This window comes from Leptonychotes weddellii, chromosome 14, assembly GCF_054177405.1.
Source record: "Leptonychotes weddellii isolate Sample4059 chromosome 14, ASM5417740v2, whole genome shotgun sequence".
NCBI classification, from domain to species: Eukaryota; Metazoa; Chordata; class Mammalia; order Carnivora; family Phocidae; genus Leptonychotes; species Leptonychotes weddellii.
The window spans coordinates 62,378,451-62,391,989 of record NC_138382.1 but is presented as its reverse complement, the minus strand read 5'-3'; the positions used below and the strand labels follow the sequence as shown (position 1 = coordinate 62,391,989).

The window sequence follows — 13,539 nt, the reverse complement described above, 5'->3', positions numbered from 1 at the left end:
CGAGCAGGCCAAGCCCGCTTGCGTGGACACGCCAGGGGCCGCGGGCCTCACCTGGGGCTGGCACTTCCAGCCTGGAGCCAGGAGCCCTGGTGTGGCGGCCCGGTCCTTCTGGCTCCTCGGGGAGGACTACCGACGGGAGCGCGGAGGAGGGACCCGCCCCCTCCCCCGGCTGCAGCCGCGGCCCCTGCGGTCGCGGTTGGGGCGCGGGCGCCTCCTCCCCCGGGGCCGGCGTCCGATCGGTCAGGTGGAAACCTCCCCATTCAAACTGGCGCGGGCCAATCAGGGCCCGGCGCGCCGGCTCATTCGAACGCGCGCCGCAGCCGGCCTCCCGCTCCCGCCTCCCGGACACTGGCGCGGGGCGGGGGCGGCTGAGCCTGCTGCCTCGGTTACAGGGGAGCAACACAGACGCCTCGGGTTGCAGGCGGGCCTGGCCGGGCCGCAGCGGGGCCGCCATGGAGCGCTCCCTGCACCGCGTCTCCCTCGGGAGCCGGCGTGCCCACCCGGACTCGTCCTTCTACCTCACCACCTTTGGTAAGTGCCCGCGACGGCTGGCTGCCAGGGCTGCTTCACCCCACTCCGGCGCCCGGACGGGGCCGCCCCCCACCTCCGTGATAGGTGGGGCTGGCAGCAGCGGGTCCCTCCTCTGGTCCCTTCCTCCTGGGGGTGCCCAGGAGGAGGGGCCCAGGGCGCACGGGCCCAGGCTGAGCAAGCCGCGGGGCACCACCTGCTGCCGGCCAGTGGTGCCAAGTGCAGCCGCTTCTGCCTCGCTTGGCTGGAATAATCACAACCCGGTTAATCTTTCAGAGACCCGGTCGGCACCACTAGAGTTTCCCATTAGCCAGCTGCTCAGGGTTGAAGCACGGTCTTGTTACTACATCTCGAGATTTCCTCCCCATCCTCTTTCCTTTGGCTCAGGGACAGGACAGGTGCGGGGTCAGCTCACCTTGGAGACTGCAGAGTGACTGCGCCAGCGGCTGGCGGACCCACAGAGGACGTGGGAGGCTTCTCTTCTCCAGCAGAGACCGGGCTCTCAGGAGGGTCACAGGCCTGTCCTGGGGGCTTGAGATAGAAGGAAATGGGCAGTAGGCCCCTGCTCCCAAACCCCTTGCTGGCTCGCCTGGGTTCCCCCAAATAACAGCTGGGCAGCCTCTGCCCCAGGGGTCTGGGCAAATCCAGCCTTTCAAGTAGCCATAGTAGAGATGAGAGTCCTATCCCAGGGCACGGCCCATCACAGCTCTGTGTTTCCTCTGCAACTCCCTGTGGATCGCGGGTAGTATTTCCTCTGTGGAGACTTGAGATCCAGAGAGAGAAAGGTTGCCCAGTGAGCCAGTGCCAGACTTGGTACCTGAGCTCAAGCCTTTTGAGATGACTTGTCCAGCACTTTTTTTTTTTTTTTTAATTTGTATACAATTTTCTTTATATAGGTTGGGGTAGTTACTGCAACATGCAGGACTTTGCCCAGATTTCATGGACAGAACAGCCCAGGAGTTAGGCCCTCCCTGGGCTTCTGGCTCTCCTTTTCTCAGGCTTACCTCTATCAGCACACTTGGTTCCTCACAGACTGCCTTTTCTCTAAGAGCAGAGGGAGTGATAGAAAAGAGGTGGCTTGGCCCCTAGCAATGGCCTGTGGTCTGGCATCCTGGAATTCGCTGGTCCAGTTGGTGGATGTAACAATGGGAGTAATGAGGTGGCCGCCATTTGCTGAATGCTTACCATGTGCCATGCCTTGTGTCAAGTGCTTTATCTCATTTACTCTCCCCAGCCCTTGAAGCAGTTCCTGTTAACCCCACGGGGATGTGGGAGTCTACCAGACAAGGGAGGTCTCCAGGGTGACCTGAATTGGTGGGGCTGGGGTGGTCAGGAAAGAGTGTCAAGGAGCTTTGAGGTTCTATTACCTTAGCTGTGTCCTGATTTAAAAGTAAAAATATAGGGGCGCCTGGGTGGCTCAGTCGGTTGAGCGTCTGCCTTCGGCTCAGGTCATGATCCCGGAGTCCTGGGATCGAGCCCCACGTCTGGCTCCCTGCTCAGCGGGGAGTCTGCTTCTCCCTCTGCCACTTGTGCTCTCTTGCTTACTCACTTGCTCACTCTCTCAAATGAATAAATAAAACCTTTTTTAAAAAAAGGTAAAAATATAGCTCATTGTTTTTTCCTCCTTACTATCACTGTAAGATGACTTCATTGTTGAAAACTTAGTGAAAAGAAGAAAGTGAAAAATCACCTGTACTCTGACTCCTAGAAAAGACCGTTGTGAGTCAGTATTTTGTTCATATCCTTCCAGACTTGTGTGTGTGTGTAGAGGTGTGCTATAATTTGAAAAGAATGGAGACCATATTGTATGTACAGTTTTAGAATCCATTTCTTTTCCTTACTGGTGTAGTGTGACTGTTTCCTAGCATCAGTCCATATTCTTCTATTGAATTAATCATCCTGCCAGATCTGGGAAGTTGGGGAGTGTCCAGACCAGCTGGGACTGGATCCTTTGCCCCGCCGTGGCCTCAGGGCTGGGTCGGATGGTTATCTGGGAGGGTTACTTTTTGAACCAGTGACTGACCTGAGTGTGCAGTGGGCAGGCAGGAACCTGGTGGGGTGGGGGCCTCCTGCTCTTGTACAGTCTCTTCTCAGGGCTCTCGGAGGACACAGATCCGACACTGGAAAGTTCTGCCCTCTTTCCTGCTTCAATCCTCTTTCCTTGAAAAATGCTGCCCCTCTTTGAGGCTGCTGCTTTTCTTCATGCAAGGATTGGTCTTTGCTTGTCTGCTCATGAATGAAGATTTGTATCAGTGGTTACCAGACCTGGTCGCTTGGCAGAAGGACCTGGCGAGTCTATTAAAAACACAGATTCCTGGGGCCCCTGGGTGGCGCAGTCGGTTAGGCAACTGACTCTTGGTTTCGACTCAGGTCATGATCTCAGGGTTGTGAGATCAAGCCCTGTGTGGGGCTCTGTGCTCAGCATGGAGTCTGCTTAAGAATCCCTCTCCCTCTGCCTCTCCCCCACTGCTCTCTCTTTCTCCCTCTCCCTCAAAATAAATAAATAAGTCTTAAAAAAACCAACAACAACATAGATTCTTAGGATCTTGATAAGTCTAGGGTGTAGCGTGAGAATCTGTAATTGTAAGAAGCCACAGAAGTATTTTGATGATCAGCCAGGTTTGGAAGCTATGGATTTCGTTAGCTTTGGTAGCCACTGTGAACTCCCTTAACATGAAGGTCTTTGCTAAGTTTACCCCAGTTCGCTGGCCTTTCCCCAGCATGGCAGGTAGCCCCTGGCCTTCAGGAGTGGGCCTTGCCCTGGTAGAACCAGATGAAAGTGGTGCCTAGTTGGTGGTTTACCCCAAGCACAAACATTTAAAGGATCTCTGGAATTCTATTTTTTGTTGTTGTTGTTGTTTTTCTTTTTTTTTTTTTAAGATTTTATTTGACAGAGAGAGATACAGCAAGAGAGGGAACACAAGTAGGGGGAGTGGGATTGGGAGAAGCAGACTTCCTGCGGAGCAGGGAGCCCGATGCGGGACTCGATCCCAGGACCCCGGGATCATGACCTGAGCTGAAAGCAGACGCCCAATGACTGAGCCACCCAGGAGCCCCGGATCTCTGGAATTCTAAAGAGACAAAATTGTTTTCCTTCCAGGGAGAGTAGTGTGTATGTGTGTATGCGTGCACATGGGTACAGAGCCTTGTCCCCCAGTAGTTGACCACACGGAAGTGTTCTGGCTTCAGGAGAGGGGAGTATGTAAACTGGGCCTAGAACCCAGCTCCTCCAGAGATGACAAATGTGTTTTCTGTGGAACAGATGCCAGCCAGCTGCTCGGCCTGCTGGGCAGTGAGAAGCGAGGCCCTGAGCCCGAGGCTGCAATCTGGCCCCGCGAGCTGCCCCTGGCTGGCCGTGCCGCTTAGCGCCCGGGCCACACCCTGGGCTTGGCCTGGAAGCCCCGCCGAAGACTTCTCAGGGGCCCATCATTTGCTGGTCGGGGTCCTCAGCATTCACTGGCTTTCCTGTCATTTAGGGTCTGTTTGCTTGGGAGTGTTCGGAAATTCTCAGTTTCTGACCTGTCGAGAGTCCTTTTGTTCTCTTTTCCAATTCTGCTCTATTTTTTTTTTTTAATTTATTTATTTGACAGAGAGAGACACAGCGAGAGAGGGAACACAAGCAGGGCGAGTGGGAGAAGGAGAAGCAGGCTTCCCGCCAAGCAGGGAGCCTGATGTGGGGCTCGATCCCAGGACCCTGGGATCATGACCTGAGTGGAAGTCAGATGCTTAACGACTGAGCCACCCAGGTGCCCCAGTTCAAAATAGTTTCTAATTTTCATAGTCCTACTTTCTCAAGTCTTTAGGTGATTTGGAAGTGTGTTTCTTAATTTCCAAATAGTGGGGATTTTCTGTTAATATTTTTATTCTTTGTTTTCTATTTTGGTCAGAGAATATACTCTGCATCCTTTCACTCCTTTGATGGTCCAGGATATGGTCAGTTTTTATAAATGTTCTGTGTGTACTTGAAAAGTTCTGCAGTAGTTGGGTGTAGTGTTCTTTTGTATATGTCAGATTTTGGTCAAGTTTTCTAATTATGTTGTCCAAATGTTCTGCATCCTTGCTGATCTCCCCCCTCTCCCCCAATTTGTTCTATCAGTTACCAAGAGAGGTATGTTAAAATTCCTACTGTGGTTGGACATTTGTCTCTTTATCATTAGAGTTGTCTTTCTTTTATATATTTTGAAGCGATTGTAAGAGCATACAAATTCAGAACTATTTATCTTAGTAGTGAATTGAAACTTTTATTATTATGAAGCCTTTTCTTTATTTCTGGTGGAGAGAAAGTCTACTTTTCCTGACGTTAACATAGCTACCCAGCCTTCTTTTGGTTAACAATGAATTGCCTGGCATATCTTTTTCCATCTTATTTCTGTCAATCTTTCTGTTTCTTTATGTTCTAGGCGTGCTGTGTCTCTTACAAATGGCAGGCACAGAGTTGTTATTTTGCTTCTTGGTGCAGACCTAGGATGATATCTTCCTTCAAAAAAATATTTGCTTTGGGTGTTTGGGTGGCTTAGTTGGTTGAGCGTCTGCCTTCGGCTCAGGTCATGATCACAGGGTCCTGGGATTGAGTCCCACATCGTCAGGCTTCTTGCTCAGTGGGGAGTCTGCTTCTCCCTCTGCCTCTGCCCCCCCCACTCCTTCTCTCTCTCTCTCTCATATAAATAAATAAATAAAATCTTTAAAAAAAAAGCTATTAGCTTTTTTCAGGTGCTTGAGGTCACTAGCGATCTGGGATAATCTAGATGTTAGGCACTGGGATTATCTGAGATTGTGCTGCAGTCCCTTGAACTGCATCTCATCACGGCTCATGTATTTCTGAGGAACAACCCTTTAGGGTTCTGACCCAAAAGGTCAGGGCTCAGAAGGACCCCACTCTTTTTTTTTTTTAAACATTTTATTTATTTATTTGACAGAGAGAGACACAGCGAGAGAGGGAACACAAGCAGGGGGAGTGGGAGAGGGAGAAGCAGGCTTCCCGCTGAGCAGGGAGCCCGATGCAGGGCTCGATCCCAGGACCCCGGGATCATGACCTGAGCTGAAGGCAGACGCTTAATGACTGAGCCACCTGGGCATCCCAGAAGGACCCCACTCTTGACAGACCCTGGTGTCCAACTCCTGTTCCTCTTGCCCTGTGAGGCAGACAGAAACTCTGCTCAGCCTCTCAGCTTCTCCGTCATCTCTCTGGAATTTGAAAACACCCCAAGGAGAAAATTAGCCCAGGAAAACATTAAACTTCATTCCACGGACCTCCCTGCCCCCAGAGCCTGCTCCGTAGTTCCTCCGTAGTCTTGCTGTATCTCCAAGAAGCTGCTTTTAAATATTTTGTCCAGCTCTTCTAGATTTCCTTGGTGGGTCTGTCATCCCAGAAATAGAAGTCCCCTATGTGTGTTTTCTAATTTTTCTGAGACATTTTTACTTTTCATCTCCTCTCCTTTCCTCCCTCTCTCCCTTCCTTCCACCTTTCCATCCTTCCTTCCCTCCATCCTCCCTTTTGTCCTATCAGTGGGAGTGCTTACTATTTGCCAGGCTCTCCGTGTATGTTAGTTCTCAGTTTTACAAGAGCCCCCCCCCCAGAACTGTATGATTCTTCTTCTTTCCTTTGTACAGATGAGGAGACGAAGATGTAGTGATTCAGCATCATCAGTGGTGGACCAAGGATCAAAGCCAGGTCTTATTGACTCCAAAACCCACGCTTTACTCATGGTTCCTTCTGGGCTTCCTCCTTTGTGTTTTCCGTATTAGACTTGTTCTGCTGGAAAACTTTGATAGTGAAAAAAGTAACTGTAAGACATAATGAAAATAAATCACTGATTTCATGGTGTGGCTTAAAGCCATCAGCAAGGATGTAACAGGTGCTCATCATTATAACATAACATATTTATGGAGAAAAAGTCTGTAATATGAAATAGGTAAGAGTGGCAAGTCATTTATAAAACGTGGCAAAACTGACAGTTTTGGAATTAAAATCATTATAATAAAATCTAAAGGAAAATCGCGAAAGGGAAGAATAATGTGAATTTTCTATATATTGTGGTATTGTACACGAATGTGTGTAGAAGAAAACCATTTGCTCTGCGGGTGAAGCATTTTCGTGAATGTGCTGGGCCGTCAGTGGGTTAATGTGGGACAATTCCAGATTTCACGGTTGAATTGGTAATGAGTCTGGTTTGAATCTATCACAGTTCTTTAGGGAGAACAATGAAGGACCTCACAGATGGAAGGCCTTTTGTTTCCTTAGTCGTAATACAGTGATTTATCTTAGAACTGTATTTTCTTTTTTTTTAGATTTTATTTATTTATTTGACAGAGAGAGACACAGCGAGAGAGGGAACACAAGCAGGGGGAATGGAAGAGGGAGAAGCAGGCTTTCCACCGAGTGGAGAGCCCGATGCGGGGTTCAATCCCAGAACTCTGGGATCACGACCTGAGCCGAAGGCAGATGCTTAACAGCTGAGCCACCCAGGCGCCCAGAACTGTATTTTCTTAACGATTTTAAAAATTGAAAAGTTGTCCCAGCGCTGAGATCAGGTTTATGTCACCTGGTTGTGGAGGCAATATGGCTCTGTTTTTTTTTTTTTTTTTTGAAAGAGAGAGTGAGAGAGAGAGAGAGAGCACAAGAGGGGGGAGCGGGAGAGGGAGAAGCAGACTCCCCGCCGAGCAGGGAGCCCGATGTGGGACTCGATCCAGGGACTCCAGGATCATGACCTGAGCCGAAGGCAGTCGCTTAACCAACTGAGCCACCCAGGCGCCCATGGCTCTGTATTAATTACCTATTGCTTCATGACAAAGTTCCCCAATACTTATTGGCTTAAAAAAACCAAACATTTAGTATGTCCCGGTTTCTGTGAGTCAGGAATTTGGGAATGGCTTCGCTGGGTGGTTTTTGCTCAGGGTCTCTGCTGCCAAGAAGTTAGCTGACATGTGCTGGCGAGAGTAATCTATTCCTGGAAGGAAAAACCGCTTGGGAAGCCACATTAATATCAGGTTACACAGGAAGTGGAGAATCAGAAGAGAGGAGTCACACTGACCCTCATCATCTTTATCTCACCACTCAGCCCCCTGCCTCCCTGGGCTCTGCAGGCCTCCTTCCGCCAGCAGGCACCAGCATCAGCCAGGCTGTTTCTCCAAATGGAACTCAAGATTCTCCCTCTTCAGAAGAACAGTCGCTTGAAAGGCTCCACAGGGCTGCATCCCCAGAGCTGGATGGCTCCCATTCCCCCAACACTCCTGCAGCCTGCCATTTCTCCTTCAGAGGGCAGAAAGTGCAATCAGTAAACATACATACCCCTCTCTGAGCCTTGGTTGGGCTGCCCTGTGGGTCAGGCAGCCCAGGATCACAGAGAGAGGGGTGCCTCACAGCTGGGTGCCTCCCTCTCACTCTCCTGCACACACTGCTTGAGGTACAGACTCGTCCCCACAAATGGAGGGGAAATCTGTGAGTGTTGGTGGCTGCCCAGGCTCCATGGAGACCCGGCCTCCTTTGTACATTTGTCCTGACATCCTCCCCGTTCCTGTGGCTTTCAACACATGGTAACTCCTGACTGGGGAATTGCTTTTGAGGTGAACTGGGTTTTGGGTTGACCATGGCTTCATGCCAGCCAGGCAAGTCCCTCATAGGGGTATTCTCTGCATACCCCAGGGTTCCATGAGCTCCCTCTAGGATCCCTGAGTCCAGCTGTGGTATGCAGCCCCCAGCTTCTTCGTGTTTTGAGTGTCTCTCCCCAGCTGTGTCCTGAGAGTCAGAGTTCATCTTCCTGTGGTCCTCTGCAGAGTAGGGTCTGCCAGACTGAATTTCTTTAGCTGGCTTCCATGCCCTTTTTTTCTACGGGGCCCAGTGAGTCTGAATCCCCCTAGGTCCTGTGCCAGCAGAATCTGGGTTCAGGGCCTTCTCTGTGCCTTCTGAAGCTCACCCTTACCCAGTGTTTTTCCTGTCACGTGTGGCCCGTCTCTTCTCCCTTTGTCTCTGGGCCCTGGCTCCCACGTACTTCTGCAGCCTCTCTGGGTCCTACCTCCCTTTGCAGACAGAGTGCCCAACTGCAGCTCCATGGGAATTGGGGGGCGTGCCCTCTCCACGGCCCTTGAATACCCCAGTGAGGATGGCTTCAGGCCCTTTAGCCTGGACATTCCTGGGCACTCTCATAGGCCATTCCCTGGCCCTGGGCAGAAAGTGGGGCTATTGACAAGATCAGAGATTGGAGGGGCAGGTGAGGGGCTTGGTTACTTAGATCGGCTGAAGGCCCCAGGGATTCATTCTGACTTCCCCCTTACCCAGTGGTTTATTTCTTTAGACTTGGGGACATTTCTTTGAGCCTGCCCTCTTTTTGGCTTCTTCTTGGCTTCCGAAGCAAAGCTGTGGCACCTGGTCCTGTGCCTGATGGCTCTCTCTGCTCCCGAACCCCAGGGTTGCATTGGCAGATGCAGGAGTGCACATTAATGGTCTGGAAGACAGGTTCGGTGTACAGGCCAGAGTGCTGGAGTTGGGGCAGCATTCTGGTATCTCGTTCTGGGCTGCCTTACCCGGGTCACTCTGGGCCAAGGGCAAGTCACCTTCCATATCTGGGCATGACTCTTCTGGCTTCCAGTTGAGGAGGCTGGGCAAGATGACTTCAGGGCCCTTGAGACACATTCATTCGATGGAATGGGCTAAGGAGGGGGGGAAGGCAGAAGGGACAGGAGTGGCCAAATGGGTTGGGGCGTGGGGACTCATTCTTCATTTTGCCCTTATCTGTGAGTCCACGGATGGGCTGGGGGAGGGTGTGTCCCTCACTGGGGGCCTGAGTCTGGTCTGCTGGGCTTGGTTTCTCTGCTGTAACTGGGTAGAGGGCACGCTGGCTCTCCCCGAGGAGGAGAGGATCTGCAAGGGGAGTTAGGCAGACTCCTCAGATTTCCGAGTCAGTCTTTGCTCCAGGCCCATCCTGTGCTCCAGTTCTACTTTTTAGCCTTGCCCATGCTCCTGCCCTAGTCACTGGGCTGTGTGTTCCCTGCCGGCAGGCACCCGGCCATTCAGATCTGTCGTTCCTGACTCAGGGCCCCATGCAGGTGCCTGGCTAACGTTTGTCGAGTGGAACTAGCGACCATTTGTGCTGGGAGATGTCTCCATCCTGATTTTTTTTTCCTTTTTTTAAAAAAATTAACATATAATGTATTATTGGTTTCAGAGGTACAGGTCTGTAATTCATCAGTCTTATGTAACACCCAGTGTTCATTACATCACATGCCCTCCTTAATGTCCATCACCCAATTACCCCATCCCTCTACCCGTCTCCTCTCCAGCAACCCTCAGTTTGTTTCCTGTGACCAAGAGTCTCTTATGGTTTGTCTCCCTCTCTGGTTTTGTCTTGTTTAATTTTTTTCCTCTCTTCCCCTACGACCCTCTGTTTTGTTTCTCAAATTCCACATTTCAGTGAGATCATATGATAATTGTCTTTCTCTGATTGACTTATTTTGTTTAGCATAATACCCTCTAGTTCCATCCACGTCATTACAAATGGCAAGATTTCATTTCTTTTTTGATGGCTGAGTAATATTCCATTTGTGTATATGTGTGTGTGTGTGTGTGTGTGTACACACCATATTTTCTTTATCCATTCATCTGTCGATGGACATCTGGGCTCTTTCCACAGTTTGGCTATTGTGGACATTGCTGCTATAAACATCGGGGTTCACGTACCCCTTCAGGTCACTACATTTATATCTTTGGGGTAAATACCCAGTAGTGCAATTGCTGGGTCATAGGGTAGCTCTATTTTCAACTTTTTGAGGAACCTCCCTACTGTTTTCCAGAGTGGCTGCACCAGCTTGCATTCCCACCAGCAGCGTAGGAGGGTCCCCCTTTCTCTGCATCCTCGCCAACATCTGTTGTTTCCTGTCTTGTTCATTTTAGCCATTCTGACTGGTGGCAGGTGGGATCTCATTGTGGTTTTGATCTGTGTTTCCCTGTCCATCCTGATTTCTGTGAACAAGCTGTCAGGTAGATGATGGTGTCGTGTGGCTCCGTGGCCCCCATGGCTTCGGAAAGCCAAATATGTTCAGGCCAAAGCTGCCTTTGCACTCGTAATAGATTCAGAAAAAATGTTTGGGTTTAAACAGTCGCCTTTGGGTTCATGAGATTGAATCTGTGACTGCTAGCCATTTTTGTCTTTCAAAGCCTTCTCCTACCCCACACTGGATCCGGCACAGTTTTTGTAGGAGAGTTCTCAGCTCTAGAGGGGCCCATAGTGGTAATTGCTCAGATCTTGAGCTAATTTTCTTGGCGCCTTTCATGCAAGGACCTCCTCACCCTCCAGCATTATCCGATTCACACACAGCTTGGCAAGTGCAGTAACCCTGTTATTAGCCCCACCTTGCAGCCAGGGGACAATGTGGCTCTGAGATAGAGGACAGTAGTCAGGGCTTGGAACTGGAACAGGCCTCCGGGCTTCTGAGATCTGTGTTCTGGGCAGGAGAGCAGCAGGAATTTCTGATGGGTGAAGAGCTGGACAAGGGTTTGCTGGAGTCTGGATTGCCTGGGTTTACAGTTTAAACACCCCCAAAGTGTGAGGAGCAAGTGGTTTCCAGGTCCCAGGGGTTGGGGAACTGCTCAGAATTTCCCTCCTTTCTGTTCTCTGAACCCTGCCTGGCCTTCCTCCAGCCAGCAGCAATGCACAAGCCCCAGCCACAGTCCCAGTTTCATGGGGCCTGTCCAGAAATAAACAGTTGGGATGATGAAGGGACGTCTCACTGTGCCACAAGGAGTGGCAGATTTCAGGCTTGAAATCTAGAGGAGAGAGCCCAGAGACTGACAGCAGAACCATGTCTGGGCAATAAAAGTTGCTGAGAGGCCACTTCTGGCTCAGTATAAGATGGAGCATTGAACAGTCAGAGCTATTGCAAAAGAAAAAGGGCTCCCATTGTAGGAAGTGAGCTCCCCATCACCAGAGGTGATCAAGCAGAGGCTGATGACTATAAGACAGGGTTGTCATGGATGCAAGGGCTTTCTGGTTGCTGTGTGGGGTTGCTGCAGGCTGGGAGGCCCTGCCCCATCCTCCTTGCCTCCCTAGTACATGTCCACCAGGTGGATTGAGTTCAGTGGTTTGTTTTTTTGTTTTTTTGTTTTTAAAGATTTTATTTATTTGACAGAGAGACACAGCGAGAGAGGGAACACAAGCAGGGGGAGTGGGAGAGGGAGAAGCAGGCTTCCCGTGGGGCAGTGAGCCCGTTGCGGGGCTTGATCCCAGGACCCTGGGATCATGACCTGAGCGGAAGGCAGACACTCAACGACTGAGCAACCCAGGTGCCCCAAGTTCATTGGTTTCTTGAGGTTCCAGGAAGAGTCCACTGGACTGAGGAAAGATCTTCAACATGTCACTGAGGAAGAAGAGTATGATCCTTCTCTCTTCTGTCCGTGCTGAAGGGCCACTGGGCATCTGTGAGGATGACTTGATGTTTTGTTTTGTTTTTATATTGTCTTCAAAAAAATTAGAAAAGCCAGGGGAAAAACTCCTCATTCTTCACATGCTTTCCAGCCCTGGCCCTTCCGTTATGTTCACACTTCCCCCACCCTCCCTCTCTTCCTCCTCTCTTCTCCTCCCCCCTTCCCTTCTTTTTTCATTTCCTCTTCATATTTTTAATTTAATTTTTATTTTTTAAAAGATTTTATTTATTAATAAAGTGAGAGTGGGGGGGAGGGGCCAAGGGAGAGGGAGACAGAATCTCAAGCAGACTCCCCACTGAGTGCGGAGCCGGACTTGGGGTTCCATCTCATGACCACAAGATCATGACCTGAGCTGAAATCTGGAGTTGGATGCTTAACTGACTGAGCCACCCAGGCACTCCACCTCTTCTTATTTTTAATTATAGAAGTGCTATAGTTCATATAATTTGTATTGTTGAAACAACAATAGCGATAGATTTAAATTCCTCTTGACTTCCCTCCCTCCAATTCTAGAGGCAATCCCTGTTTTTCCTTTGGCATCCTTTCAGAACACACACACACACACGCGCGCGCACACACACGTAGAAATATATGTCATCTGTATTGTTCTGCAATTTGCTTGTTTCTCTTAAAAACTTATCACAATGTTCCCCCTGCCTGGACATACAGAGTTCCCCCATTTTTTTGGTAACAGCCCCTACTATTCCAAGCACAGCTAGAGATGGCCCATTTAACCATTTTCATACTGATGGCCCTTTCAGGTGTTTCCAGTTTGTCCTCATTTTAAACAGGGCTGGAGCGCCAGCCTCGTGCTCAGCTGTGCGGTTTTTGTCTGTGATGGTTACCTCGAAGTAGAATTGCTGGGTTCAAGGACATGCACAATTGACTTCTGATAGATATTGCCAGAAATTACCCTCCATTACACTTCTTCCCACAGGGTATGAGAGTACCTGTTTTCTTACATTTTTAACCAACATTTGACATTATCCGTCTCTTTTTTAAAAGATTTTTACTTTATTATTATTGTTTTTTAAGTGGTGTGGAGCCCAACGCAGGGCCTGACCTCAGTGGCCCTGGAGATCAAGACCTGAGCTGAGATCGAGAGTCAGATGCCCCAGCAACTGAGCCACCCAGGCGCCCCTAAAGATTTTATTTTTAAGTAATCACTACACCCAGTGTGGGGCTCGAACTTACAACCCTGAGATTAAGAGTCGCATGCTCTACGGACTGAGCCAGCCAGGTGCCCCAACATTATCTGTCTTTTAAACGATCGGCCAAGCAGATTGAAGGAAAATGGTATTTTATGGCATTTGCATGTCCCAGATCCCTCTGAGGCCTAGCATCTTCTCATACATTTATTGGCTGTTTTGTCTTCTCTGCATTTGCAGTTTAGGACCTTTGTCTATTTTTCTATTGTGTTGTCTCATAACCTTGTTTATGATATCTTTCATTGTAATGGACATTGAAAAATCGTATGGAGTCAGAGTTGTCTGTCTTTTCCCTTGGTGCCTCTGCATTTTGTGTCTTGCTAAGAAGGCCTTTTCCAAGCTTATAAACATGCTCAGAGGCCCTTTAGAGTGCGCTAGTCCGGGACT

General features: G+C 49.7%; 1 protein-coding gene across 2 annotated transcripts in view; it reads left to right on the top strand.

Moving 5' to 3' along the window:
* The first annotated feature begins 344 nt into the window (after positions 1–344).
* The window catches only part of RGS3 (regulator of G protein signaling 3), a 117,577-nt gene continuing 104,382 nt past the window's right edge, over positions 345–13,539 (top strand). The window contains exon 1 of one of the 2 annotated variants that reach the window (XM_081803406.1): positions 345–531. In XM_081803406.1, coding sequence (XP_081659532.1) covers positions 453–531 — 79 coding nt within the window. In that variant the 5' untranslated portion in view covers positions 345–452. The remainder of the gene's footprint in view (positions 532–13,539) is intronic. The other variant, XM_081803402.1, reaches the window with a different exon arrangement.